Source organism: Cynocephalus volans, chromosome 12, assembly GCF_027409185.1.
Source record: "Cynocephalus volans isolate mCynVol1 chromosome 12, mCynVol1.pri, whole genome shotgun sequence".
NCBI lineage: Eukaryota > Metazoa > Chordata > Mammalia > Dermoptera > Cynocephalidae > Cynocephalus > Cynocephalus volans.
The window spans coordinates 22,879,114-22,900,351 of record NC_084471.1 but is presented as its reverse complement, the minus strand read 5'-3'; the positions used below and the strand labels follow the sequence as shown (position 1 = coordinate 22,900,351).

The window sequence follows — 21,238 nt, the reverse complement described above, 5'->3', positions numbered from 1 at the left end:
CTAACGTTAGAGATGAGCTTTGGTCTTTGACTAGAGATGCTGAATTGAACAGATGCAGCCCTCTTGAGAGCTGCCCGAGATCAGAGACTGTCCTTTATTCAATTCTGCATTTAGTGCTTAGTAAAGAGCAGACAGGCAGTCAGCCAGTATATGTGGAAGAGAATTGAATGTGAGTGTTCTTGCTCATAGCAGTCATTTAACCTCTATATGAAACAAACACACATTCAATGAGCACCTACCCAGGTACCCAGAGTCAGTGCATCAGGGACGGGGCCAAAAAGGTGAACGGAAGGGACCCTGTCCATACCTTTACAGAGCTCCAGGTTTGGTGGCAGCTTGACATTATGTATATTGATCTTATCAGATGGTGTCGTGGTGCCTTATCATTGACCAGAATTCTATGACTTATGTGTGATCCCGACTATTAAGTCATGGGCACATTGGCACTTCCACAGAAACCCCTTCAATGCCAAGGTGTTTGCAAGCACAAATTCTTACTCCTGGTTACAGGTGTCAGTATTTGGGAAGATAAAAGGTCCCATGGAAAGAACTATTGAAAATAAGTCACCCCCATTGTTTTCATACTTATTGCCTCTGCTATTGTGTCCAGAACTAATTCCACACTTCTCTTTGAATAGGAATTTGGTATGGAATTCTTGAAGGCATTGGAATTCTCTCTGTGATTACAAATGCATTTGTCATAGCGATAACATCTGACTTTATCCCTCGCTTGGTGTATGCTTATAAATATGGACCTTGTGCAGGCCAAGGAGAAGCTGGGCAAAAGTAAGTTTGCCATAAAACTATTATGAACCTAAATTTTCTAGCACAGAAGAAGCCTGTGCACTGGGGTATATGGGACATGAGCCCAGGACGAGAAGGCCTGTGATGGGGGAGATAGAATTATGATATAATAATACTTTCAGCCAAAGAAAACACATCCTGATCTACTGAAGGGTTGGGGGTCATACAAGTCAGACAGGTTTTAAATGGAATCCAGTGTGAGAGCAGCAATTGATCATTTTCCCCATCCCCTGACCTCTACCCACTATGAATTTAGAAATATGTGGTATGTTAATGCGTGTAGCAAAAAAAGTGGTATATGATGTGGTATATAGTTATGTCATTTTTGTGAGTTTGTAAAAGGACAGTTACAATCTGATTCACATTGTGTTATTATATATAGATGGAAAATTTCACATGGGAAATATGGAACCATGTGCCGAGTACCCCGTAGGTACTCAATAAATATTTGTAGAATAGGTAAGTGAGTGATTTCTTCCTGGCTATTGACCTGACCAGTGCATATATTACCCCAGGCAAATTGGATGAACCAAGTGTCCTGGGGGGCTCAATTCTGTGGCCTTGCCTCAATGGTTCCTGAAGCCAGGGCACTATCTATCTGATCAGATAAAGCCTAGGCAAAATTATAACATGTCCCCTACCTTTCACTTCTATACCTTGGGGGGAAAAAAAAAGTCTAAGCATACTTTTAAAATCCCTTTGTGGCTAAACTCAAAATAATCAAATTCTGATTGTGAGATTTAGATGTCTGTAGGCCAGAGCAAGGTATGTTTTGGCATTATAGGGTCTTTTCAATGCTCCAGAAATCATCCTACATGGGCTGTTCCTACTCATACAAGTGGCTCTGCCTCCTATTTCCTAGCCTAAGCCAAATTAATTCATTGATCAGCCCCAAGGAATAAAGTGCCATCAAATCAAGTTGAGTGGATACATGCAAACCTGGTCTTGGTCCAATTTCGTTATGAATCCTACGTAAAGCAGTTAAAGCACAGGATATTGAGGAATGTGATAAAGCTTACAAGCTAGCTATCCATAAAGTTCTTTACTGTGATAACCATGTGGTCATTAAACACTAGTTATTTAGCAACTTTAAGTGAGCATACCATCCCATTTTCAGAGAGATTTAAAGACTTATACTACCCAGACATTGTTTTCTAATTGCAACTGTTGTCAACAATCTCTGACTGGCTTAGCCTAAAAAAGCTTACCTTCATTAAAACCACTTTCACATGTGTTTGACATTTGATTCTCAAAACAATCCTGAGAGTTGGACATGCATTATTATCTTCACTTAGAGAAGCAGGGAAAGATTGAGGGAGGTTAAGTCCAGATTCAGTGGCAGAGTAACTGTTGGATATACACAAAGGTAGAGCCTAGACTCATGTAGTGCTGTGTGCCCTGTGTCACTAAGAACTCAGGGCATTGTCACCTAACAGTAAAACTTAAAGAGTTTAAGTCCCAATGATTATTTCAATTCTTTCCCAACTCCAAATGTGGTGAAACCTCTCCTGTTTTGGGTGGAACCAAAAAATAAAGCGGGAACATTTATGCACAGTTGATAGTGAATCAAAGCTTTAGAATGCTGACAACCTATTAGATATAAGACAATATTCATGGTGATTAAAATTTATCTAATAGCTGCTTTGATTCAGTTTTATTGGGCTCTCCAGGGCTTTTCTTTCCTTTTTTTCTTTTCTTTTTTTAACCTTTCCCTTTGACTTAAGGGCCTTCTGTCACTTTCAATTTATAGATCTACCTTTTATCTTCTAATCCATTGGTCATTTTTTTTGCATTAAAATAGTTACAGTTGTGTATGTTTCTTCGTGTATCTTATTTTCTGCTCCACCAGCCACTCTATTACTTTTCAGGTTTTTTTGTTTGTTTGTTTTTCCTCCAATTTAGAAATGGTTTAGAAATGACTGAACTCATCAGGCAGCAGCAGCATCAAATTTTAGAAAATCTTAGGCTTTGGGGGTAATATATGCAGTCAAATCTCACTTATTATGGTTTAATCCGGCTGTGGAAATGCCATATTTCAATTTAAATTGAACGTAAAGCAAGAGTGCTCCACCCAAACCAGTCACCTCGCCTTTCTCCAAAGCTCCAGGCTACATCAATGCCTCCTGTCACGTTAGGCTAATGTCAGAATCCTGCTGACGTCACCATTTGTAGGGCTCTTTTACCTGCCAGTAATCCTGTACCAACTGGGCCAATTGTTGAGCTCGGGCTGGGTCTGGAGCTCACACTGGGTCACAGACCCTTTATGCTAGGCTGGGTCACCAGACCCCTCACACGCAGGTCTATGAGCTAGGTAACCGGCCAAATGGTGCTTGGAGCCATAAGTCCAAGAGCATGGCCGCACGGGCGGATGCCCGAGGCACTAGACACAAGCCAAGTCACCTCGTAGTGCAGGCGCACTAACTCCACCCACACACAACTTATTTACAAAGAATGCACCGCACCACCCCTAACCATACCCGAGACGAGGGGCCCTGATTAAACTATTCTATTTTCCCAACAATCCACCCCTTCAGGGTCCCTCACCATACAATCTACGTGTTCAGAATCTTCTGTGATGTTCCCTTAGCAAGTATAAATGACCCTTACGTTTACATATTACACATTCCATCCCAGTCCCAAAAGTCTTTAGCTTATTGCAGCACCAACTCAAAAGTCCAAAGTCTCATGGGAGACTAAAGGCAAAACTCCTTTCAGCCATGAACCTGTGAAGAGTCAAAACAAGTTTATCTACTTCCAAGATACAGTGGGACAGACATTGGGTACACATTCCCATTCCAAAAGGGAAGAATAGAAAGGAAAAACAGGCCCAAACAAATCCAAAACCCAAACAGGGCAAACCTTAAGCACACTTGGGAACCTGGACCCCTAAAGCATTGGGCAACCTTGCTCCTACAGCTCTGCCAAGTGCAGCCCATTGAGCTGCCCTGGTGCCTGCATCTTTTCCAAGCTGGTGCTGCACATTGCCAGCAGCCCCACAGTTCGGGCTCCTGGTGGCAGTCCCGCCATCCTGGCTCCACTAAACATTTCCTCAGTGGGGGTTCTCTGTGGGGGCTGTGACCCCGCTTTTCTGCTCCACATTGCTCCATAGATGACCTCCACAGCAGCTCCACCCCTGCAGCAGGTCTCCGCCTGAGTCCCCGGCCTTTTCATACATCTTCCGAAATCTAGGTGGACGCTGCCACACCTCCACTGCTCTCACATATTGCTGGCCTGCAAACTTAACACAATGTGAATGCCACCAAGGTTTTCAGCTTTTGCTCTTTGGAGGTGCTGAGGCAGGATTGCTCCAGCCAGAGTGGCTGGGATGCAGGGAGCAGTTTGCCGAGGGAAGCAGTGCCCCAGGTCTGTCTTCCGGAGAAACTCAGTTCTCCTAGGCCTCAGGGTCTGTGATGAGTGGGGCGCTCTTCCAAACTTCTGAAACGCCCTCGGGGCCTTTTCATTGTCTTGGCTATTAGCATCTAGCTGCCGCATCCCCAGTGCCTGAATTACTTGAATCAGCTCGGCTTACACCGGCTATTCACTCACAATTTCGGGCAGTTCTGCAGCATTTGCCCACAGTTCGAACAACTGCATTCACTCAGTCACTCTTTTTTCAGGTTTATATGGCACCCATTGAGCCATCTGCTTTCTCAGGTTTATATGGCACCTGGCCAGCCATTGGGTTTAAGTGGCACCCTGTGAGCCATTTGCCTTCAGACAAACACAACATATGTTTACTATATCGTCTCTAGAGCATGTTACACCATCCACCCCTAGGTCTCATAGCTGCAGCAGTCAGGGGCTCTCCCTGCTTTACTGTCTCTCCAAGTCAACCAGTTCAGCCTGGGTATATCGGGCATAGGTGGTGAAAACTGGGTCACCTGTGGATCGCCCACTGGTTGTCCGCCTGGTCCCATAGGCTGCTCATCCTTCATTTTCTGATGCACAACAGGTTGTGCCTGGAGACACACAGTTTCCCCCAACTCACCACTGGGTTCATCGTCTTCCCTGGTGTGAGAGGCAGGAGTGGCCAGTCACTCACTCACATCATCCTCCAGGACATTTATCAGTGCTTCCAACAACTCTGCTTTCTGCTGCAAATCTCAATCAGTTTGGAGCATAGTGAGCAGGAGCCAGGTTCTGGTCAGCAGAAAAGTGGCCACTGGGTACCACATGCTCAAGGATAGCCACATTTCCTCCCCTCCCCAAGGGGTTTTCTGCCACTGTGCCTGGTCTATGCTACCTTGCAGTACAGTGTGCAGCAACCAGATCCTGGTCAACAGGAAGGTGGCCATAGGAGAGAGCATATTCAAAAGTAGCCACATTTCCTCCTTCTTCCAAGGGCTTTCAGCTCCTGTACCTGCTCAGAATCCTGTCACAGACTACACCATTGTAGTGCTCTTTTACCTGCCTGTAATCCTGTCAACTATGCCAATTGTCATGCTAGGGCTGGGTCTGGAGCTCACAGACCCCTCAAGCCCATTCCAGACTGGGTCACAAACCCTTCACATGCAGGTCTATGAGCTAGGTAACAAGCCAAAAGGTCCTTGGAGCCATAGTTCTGAGAGCATGGCTGCATGGGCAGATGCCCGAGGCACTAGATGCCAGCCAAGTTGCGGTGCTGCGCAGGTGCACTAACTCCATCCACACACAACTTATTGACAAAGGATGTGCTGCACCACCCCCAACCAGACCAGAGGCAAGGGACTCTAATTAAACTATTCTATTTTACCAACAGCATCCTTCTTACTGTTCTTTCAGCTTGCCCTGGCTTCACCATGAATGAGAATTTCACTCATAAATCCTGGGTCATTTGGTTAACTTGCCCCATCCCTATAACAGCACATTTCAGTCTGCCTGTTATACTAGGTTGCTATATGGCTACCATATCCCAGCTAGATTGTAAATTCCTTTTGAACGAGGACTGCATCTTTCACATTTGTGCATTCCAAACACAGTCTACTGGCATGGATGCTCAGTGAACAAGTCTTCAGTAGCATGGTGGGGAAAACATTCTCATTTTCAGCCAGATCTGAAAATGAAAGAAATACCATGTTTGAGGCAATGTTCTTCATACATTGGGTACACAAGAATTTTTCAAGTGTTTTCATCTTTCCCCTTGAGAAGTTCCTTCTCTTCAGCTGTAGCCTAGCTGGGCTGATTCCTGGACCACAGATTGTTCATTGTTTGCAAATGAGGTCACCTCCTCTTTCAGAGTATCTTTACCATGTGAGTTCTTTAGAAAAGAGCTTAGAGAACTCTGGGCAGGCATCAGGAGACAAAGATTAGGTAGTAAACTTGAAGATACATACTATAAAATAGTTCTCTCAATCAGAGTTAAAATTTCAATCAAACTAAATTTGTTTCTAGACAGCACAAATAATCACTTTGATTTTTTGCCCCCACTGAATGTAACGAAGTCATTACTTTGTTATCAGGTAGACATGGCTAGAATTTTGGAGCATTCTATAAGGATAGATGATGGCCTTAGAATCATCATGAGGTATATATGAGGGTACTTCCAAAAGTTCATGGAAAGATTTGTATTATCTTTCAATTCTAATTTTCCATGAACATTCTGAAATATCCTCATACCTAAAAAGATGCTCTTGGTTAGTGATATAAATCAAGGCTATTTTCCCAGAGAAAGAGGCTCAATCAAGGGCCCCGTGTTCAAATTTTCACAGAAATAGCTACAAATATTTAATGAACAATAAATAATATATTTATACAAACTCTAAATCAATTAAATAGGTCAACACCAAAGTTGTAAAAAAAAATTGCAAAGTTGTATTTTAAAAGATAAAACTTAGTGTGCAGAGGTCTTATCTTGTTCATAATATCTGACATTTTTATTGCAACAAGTCAGAGGTTCACTTTCTTCTGTCCTCATCTCATTAGCCTGAGCAGCCTTATCTGTAAAATATATTTGACTTTAAATGCATAAATCCCATTTTATTTCCCCTAGCTTTTTCACCCTTTGATTCCTATTCTCATGCTATTTGTGTCACAATGTCTAAAACCTCAAAGACAAATTTGGTAGCATAGTTCAAAGACATACTGCAGTGAGTTTGTTCTGAAATCCACAAACTCAAAAGTCAACCTCTGATTCTGTTCTTCCCCTTAAAACCGATGATAACGATTGCTGGTTCATCCCTTTCTTGGGTCTTAAAGGATTGAAAACGATAAGTTATGGATGGTTTTAAAAGCAGAATTCTCACATTTAAAGATTGTGCTTTTCTCAGAAGTTACTTGGAAGAGGTGTGTATGAATCTTGATCCAAACAACACTACCCTTACATAAGACATTTTCTGAATCTCCTTTCTTGGAAATGCCTTCAGAGGCCATCTATGAGCACTTTAAGCAAATTGACTTTATAACTTTATATTCACAGGAAACCTTTCCTTTGTCTGATACTTTTTCCCTGGTACCTGTCACTTCGCCCTGATCATCACTGTTGCCTCATCTTCCCTCTGTCTCACTAGGAGCTCACAGTGGGTCACAGTGAGTGTATATAGAGCTCCTGCCGGCAACCCGAGAGGCAGACATGGGATCTGCTGCTGTCTGTGGCCTTCCTGCTGTAACAGTCGGTCAGTGAGTTGACACATGGATGCCACTGGCTGAACTTTACAGTAAAGTGCGGGAAATCTCATTTCCCTGAGTTGATGACAACCTCAACTATTTGATGTTGACAATAGCTATGACTCTACTGCAGTGAAAAGAATTAGTGAAATGCCTAGACAGTTCAGTATTAGCAGCACTTCCTCTTCCTGATTAGGGAAATGATATGGAAAGAAGAAGACTTACACAGCTGATAACTATGTACTTGTGTACTAGGTCCACATTTAATGCTTTGCACATGGAAGGAGTAAGCACACGTTAAAAACCTATTTTCAACTTGGGTTTATGACTGGCATTACATGAATATGCTTAATAAATAGGTTCAAAGATGTATCGTCTTTATTTTGGGGGAAAGGGAGGGGGCCTGTTTTTCATGAGACAGGTGTTTTATTTGAGTTTACATTTTCTCAATGGAGTTTTTGAACAGAGCAGCCAATGGACAGCAGATTAATCTCAAAAAAGCCGCAGGGCTGCCTTGGGAGATGAGAGTGCAGATAAGAGTCTAGCCAGCCAGTTAGCTCAGCTGGTTAGAGCGTCATATTACCAAGGTCAAGGGTTAGAATTCCCGTACTGGCCAGCCTTGCAGGAGGGGTCACAAATATTCCATTTCAATGTTGGGCTTGGTTTCTGTACCTCTTCCTTCCCACTGCTCAAGTCCTGAGAAGACGGCTAAAACTGGCTCCTTCTCAGTGAAAGCTCATAATCAAGTGCTAATTTGTTTTCATGCCAAGTTCTAGACAGTTCATAGATGAGGGAGATATCATTCCAAATTACCCCTTCAAGGAGTGCTAGGAGAGGCCAGCTGCCAGGTGGACTGTTACCCACACGCTGCCCATTTTTGTCACCAGTGAGTGAGTTGACAGATGGGTCCTCCAGCCTTTGTTCATTTTTTTTTCAAGGCCATGATAAAACCAGTGATTTGTCTTGAGGGAGATGGCACACAGAACCCATGTGCTCTCAGAACTATGTTCATGTCATCATTTTGGCTCAGCATTCAGCGGCCTGAGATAAGTATGCCAGAGATGTTAATGAAGAGAACCTGAAGACCATGATTTATTCATTCAATCAATAATTATTTATTGACCTCTTGCTAGGTGCAAGAAATAAATGTAATGAATAGTCACCACTCACATTTATCTTGCTATAGGCTATGCTCCATATCACATGCTATACATGTATCATTTAATTTAATCCTCACAATATCCCTATGAGGTGGACACTTTTGTAACTTAAAGAAGTTGCATAACTGGCCAAGATTACATAGCTAGAAAACAGCAGAGCTAAAATTTGACCCCAAAGCCCAAGCTTTTAGTGTTTTAGCCTCCTAGTACAGAATGAAAGTCATGTCCTCAAGAAGCTTATTATCCCTGGGGAGTCCAGGCAATAGTTTTGTTCCTGGTCCATTCCCAAGACAATGTTCTGCATATGCAACACTGTTTAAAGAAAAATGTTTGAAAGATGCATCTCAGAGTGCTAATTGCATGCAAAGTTTTAAACATTCTCATTTCAGTAAATGGATGTGTTCACCACAATGTTCAGCACCTAAAATGCTATCTAAAGACATATGTATAAGAGATATTGGTAACAGTAGTAGTTTTAAAAGTGCTATTTCTTGAATGGAATTGTTGAGAGGATAATTGATAGAATTATTGATTTTATCTACCTATTCAATCTATAATGACTGATAGAATCTCTGGTACTTTAATTTCCCTCTGTAATAGTCCATTTTGTGTTGCTATAACAGAATACCTGAGGCTGGGTAATTTATAAAGAACAAGGGTTTATTTGGCATATGATTCTGGGATGGCTGCATCTGGCACAGGCCCTCAGGCTGCTTCTACTCATGGAAGAAAGTGGCAGGGCAGCCGGTGGGTACAAGCAGATTACTTGGTGAGAGGAAGCAAGAGAGAGAGAGAGGGGAGGTGCCAGGGTCTTTTAAACAACCAACTCTTGTGGGAACTAATAAAATAAGAACTCACTCACTACCCCCACCCCCAGGGAAAGCACTAATCCATTCTTGAGAGCCCCCATGACTCAAACAGCTCCCAACACTGTCACACTGGGAATTAGATTTCCACATGAGTTTTGGTGGGGGCATCACATCCAAACTCTATCACCCTCCAATCAAATTAAATTCAATTTTAACTGGATTTCTACATTACATGAGGCTGTCCTAGGTTCTAGGGTACAAAAATACCTAAGACACCTGCTCTGCTCTCCAAAGAAATTACAGTCCAAAGGAGAATACATACATGTATACAGCCAACTCTAGTACAAGGTGTACGGTAATTGTGAACTAACTACAGTGGCGCTGCAGAGAGAGGGAAAGGAGTGAGTCTTCCTGACGGGGAAGATTAGGAAGTCTTCCCAGAAGGGGTGGCATCTCAGTTGGCCATTGAAAGAAAAAGTACCATTTTCACTTGCAGAGGAAGAGGTGGAGAATTACAACAGAAAAGCATCATGTCGAAGGGACACCTGCACTCCCATGTTTATTGCAGCTCTGTTCACAATAGCCAAGATATGGAACCAACTTAAATGACCATTGACAGATGATTAGATAAAGAAAATGTGGTATATATACACAATGGAATACTCCTCTGCCATAATAAGAAGGATACTGCCATTCGCAGCAACATGGATGAACTTATAGAACATCATGTTAAGTGAAATAAGCCAGGCACAGAAAGATAAATTCAGCATGTTCTCACCTATATGTGGGAACTAAAAACAGATAACAAAACAAAATAAGCTAGCAAACAAAAATAAATTAATAATAAAAATAAGCTGAGCTATTAAAAGGAGAGAGAACTATGGTTACTAGAGGAAGGAATGGGGAAAGGGGAGGAGGGATAGTGAAAGGCTGGTTAATGGACCCAGAAGTACAGCACGATAGGAAAAATAAGTCCTACCGATGTACAGTCAGCCCATAAATCTATAATAATGTTTTACTGCACATAACCAAATGACTAGAAGAAAGGAGATCAAATGTGCACATCACAAAGAAATAATTAAGTTTTGCAATGATGAATAGGCTAATTACCCTGAACAGATCAACATACATTGTATACATGTATTGACATATAAACTCTGTACCCTATCAATATATACAATCAATATGTTCCAATAAAAATTTTATAAAGACAACGTGAGCAGAGACATGAAAGCTTATGATGCATTCAGGGGATATAGTCTAGCATGACTGGAGCATCGGGTATGAGTTGGGGAGGGGGAGCATATTCACAGCAATTGTATTTGGGGCATTTTGAGAGAAAACATATATACATATTCATTAATGAAAGAATGTATTTGTGTGTCAGTGAAAGGAGCTGTAACTTACATATAATTTGGTCATGCGATGCTGTCTTTTACCTATTTCACTGAAGCACTGATGGAGGTGCTGATGTTCTGTATGATGATTCTGCACAAAAAGTACTAGAACAAAAGAAATGACTTGTTTCTGATTCACCATGCCCAGGACTTTTCAGTGTATCCCCACTCGAGTGCTTGTGACAAGGCAAGGCCAGCTAAAGGCACTTCAAGCTGCGGGGACTTAGTGAATTGGATGCAGAGAAGGCTATCAGTGTTCTAATTATATAATTTATTTTTTCTTATAGGTGCATGGTTGGCTATGTGAATGCCAGCTTGTCTGTGTTTAGAATTTCTGACTTTGAGAACCGATCTGAGCCTGAGTCTGACGGCAGTGAGTTCTCGGGAACTCCTCTCAAGTACTGCAGGTGAGTGTGGCACTCTCAGCTCTGTTGGAGCTGGGCGGGCTCTGCCACGGGGAGGTTTTGCTCTGACAGCCCCTTCTGGCTGAGTGGATTTAAAGCAGTGGTTGTCAACCTTAACTGTGCATTAAAATCACCTGGGGAAGTTTAAAACCTTCTCTTACCCAGGCTGCAACCCAAACCAATTAAAACAGAATCTCAGGAGGTGGAACTTAGACATCAGTCTGGTTAGAGAATGCCAGGTGAAAAGGTGAGAACTGCTGGTTTAAAAGCAAAAGCTAAAAATATAGTGGTCAAGGGTTATACGCCCGATCCAGGGATTTGGGGACAAACAGTCCCCAGGTGGTTTGAGTGACAGCAGTTGAGGCACTTGCATTTGTTCAAAGCTTTCCATGCTGTATAACATCACATATCCAAATGGTCAACAACTCAGATATATGAGCAAAGAGGCCCACCTTGCTTCAGGTTTCACCACTGTAGCCTCTGCAGCACATGCACTCTCTCCTTCTAAGAGGAAATTAATTCAGCTGTGCCTCTTGATATTTATCTATACAATAATACATGGAGGAGAATTTATTGAGCACCTACTACGTGCCAGGAACTGTTACTTCATTTAATAGTCATATCAACCTTTTAAGATAGGCAGTATTATCCCATCTGACAGATGATAAAACCATTCACCAAAAGCTCAATGAGATTACTTGTGTGCAACTGTTGAAATTAGGTTCAAGTGGCATCTTTGCTCTTAATACTTTGATGTTAAAAGAATTTTGTGGATTTCCCATCATGACATTCTGTGGTATAAACAGATATATAGGACTTCTATTTTCAGTCATATAGCAGGTGAAACACCTGGATCAGCTCTCAGGCTAAAGACATCTACACATGTGGATAAAACTTTCAAAACACCTTCTCAAATGCATCGATGACCTGGGAAGAAAATCTGGTATTCTAAAGCCAAAACTAAATGAAGGCGGAACCCAGAGTGGTACACAGAACATTGCAGCCAACTTTTACCCAAGGAGGGGACCTGAGCTTTGCTGTTCAAGGCCATCCACAGTTAGGGAGGCTGAAAGAAAATATGGAAATGACCAGCCCATGACTAAATCTAAACAAATACTACATGAGACAACTCTAATATATTTATACCAGAGTCTGTCATACAGTGATGAAAGTACATTAGCTACATGCAGTGCCATGAATGGATCTAAGCAACATGATAGTAAAAATAAGCAATCCTCAGAAGACTACATACAATGTAGTATCCATTCCATAAGTTCAAAAACAAAACTAAACGGTATAATATCTAGACGTATATATAATTACATGTAAGTGATAAAAATGAAATTCAGGATAGAGAAAGCAGAGGAATGAGATGAAGGAGGGGCACAGAGGCAGATGTAAATTCCTGGTGATGTTTTACTTCTTGGGCTTTGTGGTGGATTTACGACAGTTCAATATATTATTAAATAAATAAACATAAAAATTACATAAAAGAGGACCATGAATGGACTAATAAGATTAGTTATGAAAATTAAGAGTTATGGTTTGGACAATTGTGTGCACCCCAGGGCCAAAATAATATTATATGGAAATGCAAAAGATGGAGAATAGACACTTTTGAAGAATAGCAAGGTGGGAGATTTACCTTAAGATATAGTATAAAATTATAGTAATTAATCAGTGTGGTGGTGTCACAGGAACAGATAAATAGAAAATGGAATAGAATTGAGAACCCAAAAATATCTTGCACAATAAAGATGCAATCACAGAAAAATGCGTATAATATAATTCTGTTGCATAGAGTTCAAAACAGAAAGACTAAAAGCTATTTTATTTAGGAAAACATGCATAGGTGGTAAGAAAAGCAAGAGCACGGTTGTCACAAAAATTAAAATAGCACTTACCTCTCGAGGCAGCTGGGAATGCCAGCAAGGACTTTCTAAACCATTGACCATGTTCTGTATCTTAACTTGGATCATGGCTACATGAGCTTCACTTATTCTTTCAAATGTACATGTAGTTTTATTTTTACGGTTTAAAAACAGGAATAAATTAACTCTACCTGTTGCTAGAAAAATAATGTTTGCAGGCCAGTCATCCATTTCTTGAGAAATAGAATCAGCTTTGGGTAGTGTGCTAACTTAAGCTAAGAAGGAACACCCTGCCTTGCCACATGTAAAATGGAAGCCAATAAATAAAAAGTTTCATTTTCTGAAAATAGCTTTGAGTCACTTGAAAAATTTTCATCCAATCGTTAAGACCACTGGACTACTTAGTGTCTCTGAAGGTACTAGAGTAAAAGATTAGAGGAAAAAAACTTTGATTTTATTAGCTTTAAAATTTGGCTTCATGGCTGTTTCTACAACAGCAGAGGGAAGTGTTTTCTTTGTACAAGTGCCAGAGAACAGGCAGCCAGTCATTTTGCAAATAAATAGCACCACATCAAGAGGAGAGAAACAGGGCACAAAGGACATGTGAGCATGGCCCTCTCCCAAACCTCTGCCTAATGGAAAGACCAGTGGGACCAGGGTAGACTAAAGCATGAACTGAGAGATCCACTGGCAACAGTTACCTGCAAATTCATAGAAGAAAAGAATAAGGGTCCAACATTCTAAAGCAGGATGAGATGGAGAGATCCTCATGTTATTAACAGGGAAAGCTGCTGTCCAGAAAAGAATTTCCTGCTTTAATGAACACTGTTGTATAAAAAGGAACCAATGAAGATAACTCTTGGCAGAATTAGAGGTGCCTCCTTTTAGAACTATTCCTTTCTCTAATAATCAACATATGTGCAATAAAAAGCATACTGCTGTTTTTCTTCTAGAGTATTTACTTGGACTATACCTGAAATATAGGTAACTAAAGATGAATCCAGGAATTACATTTGTTATCCTTATTGCCAAAAAATTCAGTTCCTGGTTCTTGACTAGCTGTACTCTGTAAAAAGTAAATGTAGGTTAGAATAGTCCATGCAAAATTTTAGTCCTGAATAATATTCTTCTTCCTAATATTTTCTGCATAGTTATTGGTCCTGTGACGGGAACAGGTCATATGAACAAATGTTAGAAAGAACAGTGGTTTTACATGATTACCTTATCCTCATCATCATAGAGAGAGCCAGCAGTTCGAAGGCACTAACAGATTCATTCTTAATTTCAACACCGAGTAATTATTATAAATATCACTTTAATGACAAAATAATCATGATACATTATTGCCACATACCCATAAACACTGATAATAATTAAGATGATGATTGTGATGATGATCAGAATGGTGACAGCTCATATTTTTCTAGTTTTTGATTCATTTCAAAGATACTCTGTATAGGAAATTATCCTGTCTCCTCATATGCAAATTAGTCTTATATGAGAACCTGAATAATCATAATTTTTATTCAGACCAGGGAATTTGGTACATTTATGCAGCAGAACTTTTAGAATAACCAGCATTTCTAGATCTTTCCACATTTCTAGTGCTAATGAAAAGAACACTGGGTTCAAAACACATGCAAACTATGTGACACTGAGTGACTCACTGTTCAGTTTTCCCACCTGTGCTAACAGTAACGGTAATGGTAAGGATAAAACGGAGTCACATGGATGCAAGTTCCTCGGATAGTGCCTGGTCCCTAAGAGGCCCTCAACAAATTTGTGGAATTCGATGCTGACTCAAAATTTATAGCTGGAGGACACATGAGGAAGAATTTCTCAATGGCAAGTGGCAGAAATCCAGTGTAAACTGACATAAAAAGAAAGTTACTGGTTCACATAACTGGAAGAGTCAAGGGGTGGTATGAACTTCAGTGATGGCTGGATCCCAAGCCTCAAGAGTATCAGCAGGACACTGCCTCTCTGCTGGCCTTGCTCGGTTCTGTTGACTTCATTCTCAAGCAGGCTCACTCTCTCTGTACAGCTTGTGATAGCCACCAGCAGTTCCAGGCTTTACCTTCTGTGGGCTCAGTGATAAGTCACTAAGTGATAGCTCTAGCAGATGTCCACTGATCGGGGCTGGCTCACCTTTCGGCTCATCTTTCGAGCAAGGGAGGGGACAAGGCCTGTCCAACCCATACAGATGATTCCCCAAAGGAGAAGAGAGATTCTTTTTTGAGAAGAAAAAAATGATGGACAAGCAAAACAACAGATATCTAGTATAGAGAAACTTTTAAAATTTTTCTCCCATGAATGAGAACTATGTAGTGGAAATGGAAGAGATTTGGAAGTCAGAAAAATGATAACTTAGAATGCAACATTCTCCTGGGTCTTTACAGATACCGGGACTACCGGGAACCTCCACACTCAGTGGTGCCCTATGGCTACACACTGCAGTTCTGGCACGTCCTAGCAGCTCGGCTGGCTTTTATCATCGTGTTTGAGGTAGGCTTTCTCCATCAGTTCCTTTATTTCCTTGTACATAATGAAGTCGGTAGGAGTAATGAATAAATGTAAGTGATGGAGACTTTGTGGTTATCTACTTCCACAAATAGTATAGTCATATTAGGTAACCTCTCTTTTATCTTTTTCTTTTCCTTAATTGAAGCATTTGAATTTTCCAAGAAATATGTGAAAGTTCCTTGTTGGTTGTTAATGGACTAAATTTAATATTCTAGGACCATAGTTCTTAAACTTTAGGGAAAATGCAGTGTTTCCATCCCCACTCCCATGTCTGCTATTTGCTTTTCACAAACACTACAGGATGATTCTGGTGCAGGTGTCCAAGGACCATAGTGTGGAAGACATTAGACTGGGAATTACAAGTGGTACCTCTGATTGTAGATCATCGTGACATTACTTATATTCAATCACACAAATGAGATTTATTCTCTAACACTCAAAATGGGCTTATGAAATGAAATCTACCTAGCAATTTTCTATATTATGTGTCAATAAAAATATATTGGCTATTTTCTTTTAGACTTTAAGAATATTAAGATAAAAATAGTTTGCATTTCTGTAACTCTAGTCATAAATGGAAATTTCTTCTCTTGTCACATATATTGGAGCAAGATTAATGCAAGCCAAAGTTGCCTCTTGGACCAGAGGTTTTCTGTACCTCTTTGAGACTATTCCATTGCGGCTTCTTCCTTCACTCCAGGGGACCAAGAGAAGACTATATTAAGCTGCTCTTCCCTGGAAATTAGCTTATCAATGGCTCAGTCCCTCCAAGATATTTTTAACCTACTAAATTTTTTCAGATGAAACAAAAAGGAGTTGCATTAAGTTATTATTTGACTTTTCAAGTAGAACTTTCCATTTCCTTTCAATATACTGGTATTAACTATTTTTAAATACTAGAAATATGCAAAAATGCCTATTAATTGACAGAATTATATGCCATTCATGCATTACTAAATTTATCAGGTTTTAAATAAAATGAATATTTAGCAGTATCATTTGAACATGATTTAATCTGTTTAATACTTAGAATTATAAGGGCCTTTTGAATTGTCACCTGATACTTTATTGGTCACCATGATATAGATAGACAGAGGTGACAGTGATTCTACAGTTCCAGCTATTAGTATCTCAGGTAAAGAATTTGTGGAGGTTTACCAAAAAGAAAAAAGTTTCTTCCTAAAGTGATCACTTCCCTAGGCCGATTGATAATTCTTACAATCAACATTTGCAAAGCATTTGGCAATCTACAAAGCATTTTTTAATCATTTTTAAATAATTTTCACAATAAACCCATTTTATAGATGAGCTAATTGAGGCTCAGAGAAGTTGAGTGACTCATCCTCAGGTAGACAGACAGCCCTTACTTAGGTAATAAAACCTACCAAGCTGGAATTCACACCTGGGATTTCTGATTCCACGGTGTATGTTCTTCTGGTTCGCCTCCGAATTCTCTGACCGTTCCTTCCCCCACCTTCCTCCCTGACTCCTCCCCAGGCGATGCCACCAGACTCAGTTCAGTGCTCACCTTTGATCTTTCATCACGCACGCCCCGCCTGGCCTCATCCCACTTTCCATACACCCCAGAGGCTCCACATCCTTCTTGAGCCAACTCCCAGAGCTCATTCGAGCTAAAGATGGACTCTCGAACTCACTCTGTCGTGTTCTCTGTGTTGTAGCACCTCGTGTTTTGTATAAAGCACCTCATTTCATATCTGATCCCAGACCTCCCAAAAGATCTAAGGGATCGAATGAGAAGAGAGAAGTACTTGATTCAGGAGATGATGTATGAAGCAGAACTGGAGCGTCTCCAGAAGGAACGAAAGGAGAGGAAGAAAAATGGAAAAGCACATCACAACGAGTGGCCGTGACAGGTGGGTGAGAAACCGCTGCTCGTGGTCTGAAACCACTGCAGGCTGGGAGGGGTCCTTTCCACTCCCCGAAACAAAGCTAGTCATTGCTGCAGACAATGAAGCAGCATAGAAGCTTCCGAAATCGGCTTGTGTCTTAACTTTAATAATTGCAAGTTTAACTTGATCCTTCCTCCCACACACCTCCTGCAACTCTGCCTCCTTGCCAGACTCAGGCCTGGCAGACAAGATCTTCATGAGCTGGCATAGGTGTTCCCTGAAATAAGCCTTCCAAATCTCCCTTCTACTCCAGCTGCTGTTCTCTTTAATATCCCCAGGAAAACATGCCTTTCTTTCCGGTTGAAGTCAGCCTTTCATCTCACCCAATGTGACCTTCCCTATATCACCCAGTCATGGTTTCCTCCCAGGCTGATTCCTGTCACACATACCCTCTAAGAAGGTTTTGCCAGACTCATCAGCCTGTTGAGACTTACTCCTTCTAAACTTCTCTGGTTATTGCTGCCAGTACCACATGTATTGAAATATACTGATTTGTATTGTTAATTTATGATTTTCTAATAGTTATCAGGCTTCTCCAACACCATTGTAAGCATCTTTAGGAAAATCTCTATGGATTGTAATTTTATTTTTCCAACTAGCTGACACAGCGTTAGGCACGTGGAACCCATTAAATGCATATTTGATGAATAAAAGTTTGATGGATTCATGCTGAATACATTGAAAGAAAGTTCCATAATGTTCCCACACATCCCATCAGAAAGTTCTTTTGAAACCTTCTCTCTAACAAGTCAATTGCTAGCTGTGTGACCTTAGACAAGTCACTTAACTTCTCTGGGCCTCAGTTTCAACAGCGATGAGATGTTTAAATGAACTCTTCATTCTGATACTCTGTGAGTCTAATTTAATCACAGAATTTTGTTTTCTTTCCTTGCCTTTCAATTTTCTCTCCATCATTTGATGAAAAACTAACTTTGAAAACATTTTTCAAAATTTGGCCTCCAAAAGAAAAATGAAGTATACAGGAAAAAGTATGTTTTTCACTTTTCTTATAGCTTAAGATGTATCAGATATCTGCAGAGATGTTTGTTGTTAAGTTAGTAAAGTTGTACCAACCCAGATCCATGGTAAGAGTCCAGAAGAAGGTTATTATGAGTTGGATATGAGGGTGGACTTGGAGAAATAACCTAGACCCCAAACCCACAGGGATAAAAGTGGTACATAGATGTTGAACGCTGGCCTTGCTCTTAATTCCAAAGTGGGCCTTGGCACTATAGGCAAGATATGTTTTGCTACTTAATAATTTTACCATTTCCTAGATCTGCTATGTGACTGGGTAAATAAATTTAGTGAGCTTGCCTATTTGGCAGAATTAATAGGCAGCACAAGTAAATGTATGTGAGACATTAATTAAGCAATAAAGTGCTAAAGAATGCTTTACGGGATTTGTATTACTATTAAGCATTGTATTTATAGTCTGCTGGATTCTAGAGCTGACTCATCTATTCTCAGTCTGTATGGATTCAATGACTCAGCATTCACATGGATTCAATTTCTATTTTCACAAATGTAAAGAATTTGGGCTAAACAATACTTCAAGAGCCTTTCCAGTTTTACCTTTTTGGGATTCTGGAATATGCTGCAAGCCCCCATCCCCCACATGCATTCTGATCTCCTCTTCTCTGGCTCTAGTCAGTCTTTGGAGGAGAAACGGCTGACTATATCTGGGGACTTGGGGTGAGGTGGAGTGAGAGGCAGACACTACTAAAGCGAATTGCTCCTGAGAGCTTCAGTGGCCAGGGACCAAGGTGCAGCAGGGTGGTATTACCCACAGCTCAGGCTATGCTGGGCTTTAGGGCCGGCAACTGATCAGAGTTTCTTCTGGCCTCAACGCTATGTGCTGCTTTCTTCTCAAAGAGGACATTTCTCATTTTTGCTTGAAAGCATAGTTTTTAAGTGTTTCTATTCCCCCAACAGTTGGCAGGATGTCACTTTGCTTCAGAATGCCTTTCTGACTCAGTCTATTCATCTGCAAAGCAGGCATGATAATGTTTATACCAGACCTGGCTCAGTTTGGGGTTATAAATTCTTTGAATGCCTTTGATGTGTGGTAAGTACAAACCATTGCATTCATGTTAAGCCGTCATGTGTGCACAGGATCTTGATGGCTTCTTTCCTCTTTCCAGGTGATAGTTCATTTCCAGGCCAAGGACCTGAATTCTGTTTACTTCTCCCAGCTGTGCAAAAGCACATTCAAGTGAATGACTAAAAATGCGACCGCAGAGCATGTTGCAGACACCGCAGCTGCAGGCAGGTCAGCACCCGGTAGAGGACTGCCGGTGGAGGCACGCTGCTGCGAAGTCACACTGCAGTCCAGCACACAATTGCTATCTATACATAGACCATTCTTGACCAAGCAAGCATGCACGTATGGACAGTTACATTCTCAAGTTTTTAAAACCAAGGGGAACTTCGATACTGGGCCTGTTTTTCAGCCTGTTTGCTATCTTTTTTGCATTCTACCCCATGTGAATTTTACAGACACCTAAAAAGTGTATTCGGACACCTGGACACACACTCCTAGAATGTCATCATGCGGTCCTACTTCCATGTCACCAAATGACACAGACAAGACCCTGTTTACAACATTTTCTTTCTTTTTTTTAATTCAGATCTTTCTGAAGAGATTATTATATATGACATATCTATAGCTATGTGTATGGCCATAGATGTATTTCTGTGTGTACATATGTATAGTCATGTATTCCTACATATGTACATACAAATACAGAGATATATAAAGTACATAGAAATTCCTTACTTGTAAATAGCCAAAAAGTACTGACATGAATGACAGATTTTCACATTTAAATAGTCATCAACATGGAGCCATGTTTAATGCTTGTATAATGTGATGCAATAAAATTTAAAATAAATTTATGCACATGGAATATTTTCAGCTGGCTCTTCTGAAATTCTGTTGTATTTTCTTCTTAGAGAATGAGAAGAATCATAGCAGAGTGGGATCTTTAATGCAAGGTCTATCACGCCCACAACATTCCTGAGAAATCACTTTACCCTGCAGAGAGACTACCTTTTTCTTCCCCTCCCACCTTTTCCATTTTGCTTCCATGCTACCTCCTTGGGGTACCAAGCAGATTATCTAGAAATCACTCTGAAGGGCTTGGGAAATGCCGTTACCACAGTGGTTGAGGAAATGTGAAATACAGCCAATGCTGTTTATGTGCTTTTGGTGCCCTTGCCCAACCAGCATGCTCTGCTAGTTTGATGGAAGGGGCTGCCTATCTGGTATGGGGTCAGGGGAAGCATGTTGTAATTACTGTCTTTCCAGAGATACGGAACCTGTCTTTTTAAAAAATTTTTGATTTTTATTGTATATTATTGATTTTTATTTGATATACATATACATAGTGAAACGATTACTGCTGTCCAATTTACATATTCATCACTTTCCACAGTTACGTGTGTGTGTGTGTGTGTGTGTGTGTGTGTGTGTGTGTGTGTGTGTGTCACCTTAACTCTGCCAGTTGGGGGAGGTGAGAGTGTTCTTGTTACCATGTCCATGAAACACTGTCTGACCTTGGCCAGGGGTTCACCTGAGCCAATTCCCAAGGACCCCGGGTCCCCTGAGATGGGAACAGCTGGTCAGAGTGGCCTTGGGCAGGCTAGAACTTCACGTGTTTCTTACTTCCATCTTTCTAGCACTCCCTCTAACCTATATTTCAGGGAGTGAAATACTAACCCTGGCAGGGCATAAACTAAGGAGATGCACATTATAGGCACTGAAAGACAAGAGTTT

At 40.9% G+C, this 21,238-nt stretch overlaps 1 protein-coding gene across 1 annotated transcript in view; it reads left to right on the top strand.

The window, feature by feature from the left end:
- The window catches only part of ANO4 (anoctamin 4), a 196,115-nt gene extending 178,694 nt beyond the window's left edge, over window positions 1-17,421 (top strand). Inside the window, exons 23-26 of the mRNA XM_063115638.1 lie at window positions 639-786; window positions 11,040-11,159; window positions 15,427-15,532; window positions 17,230-17,421. Coding sequence (XP_062971708.1) covers window positions 639-786; window positions 11,040-11,159; window positions 15,427-15,532; window positions 17,230-17,421 — 566 coding nt within the window. The remainder of the gene's footprint in view (window positions 1-638; window positions 787-11,039; window positions 11,160-15,426; window positions 15,533-17,229) is intronic.
- The last annotated feature ends 3,817 nt before the right edge of the window (window positions 17,422-21,238 follow it).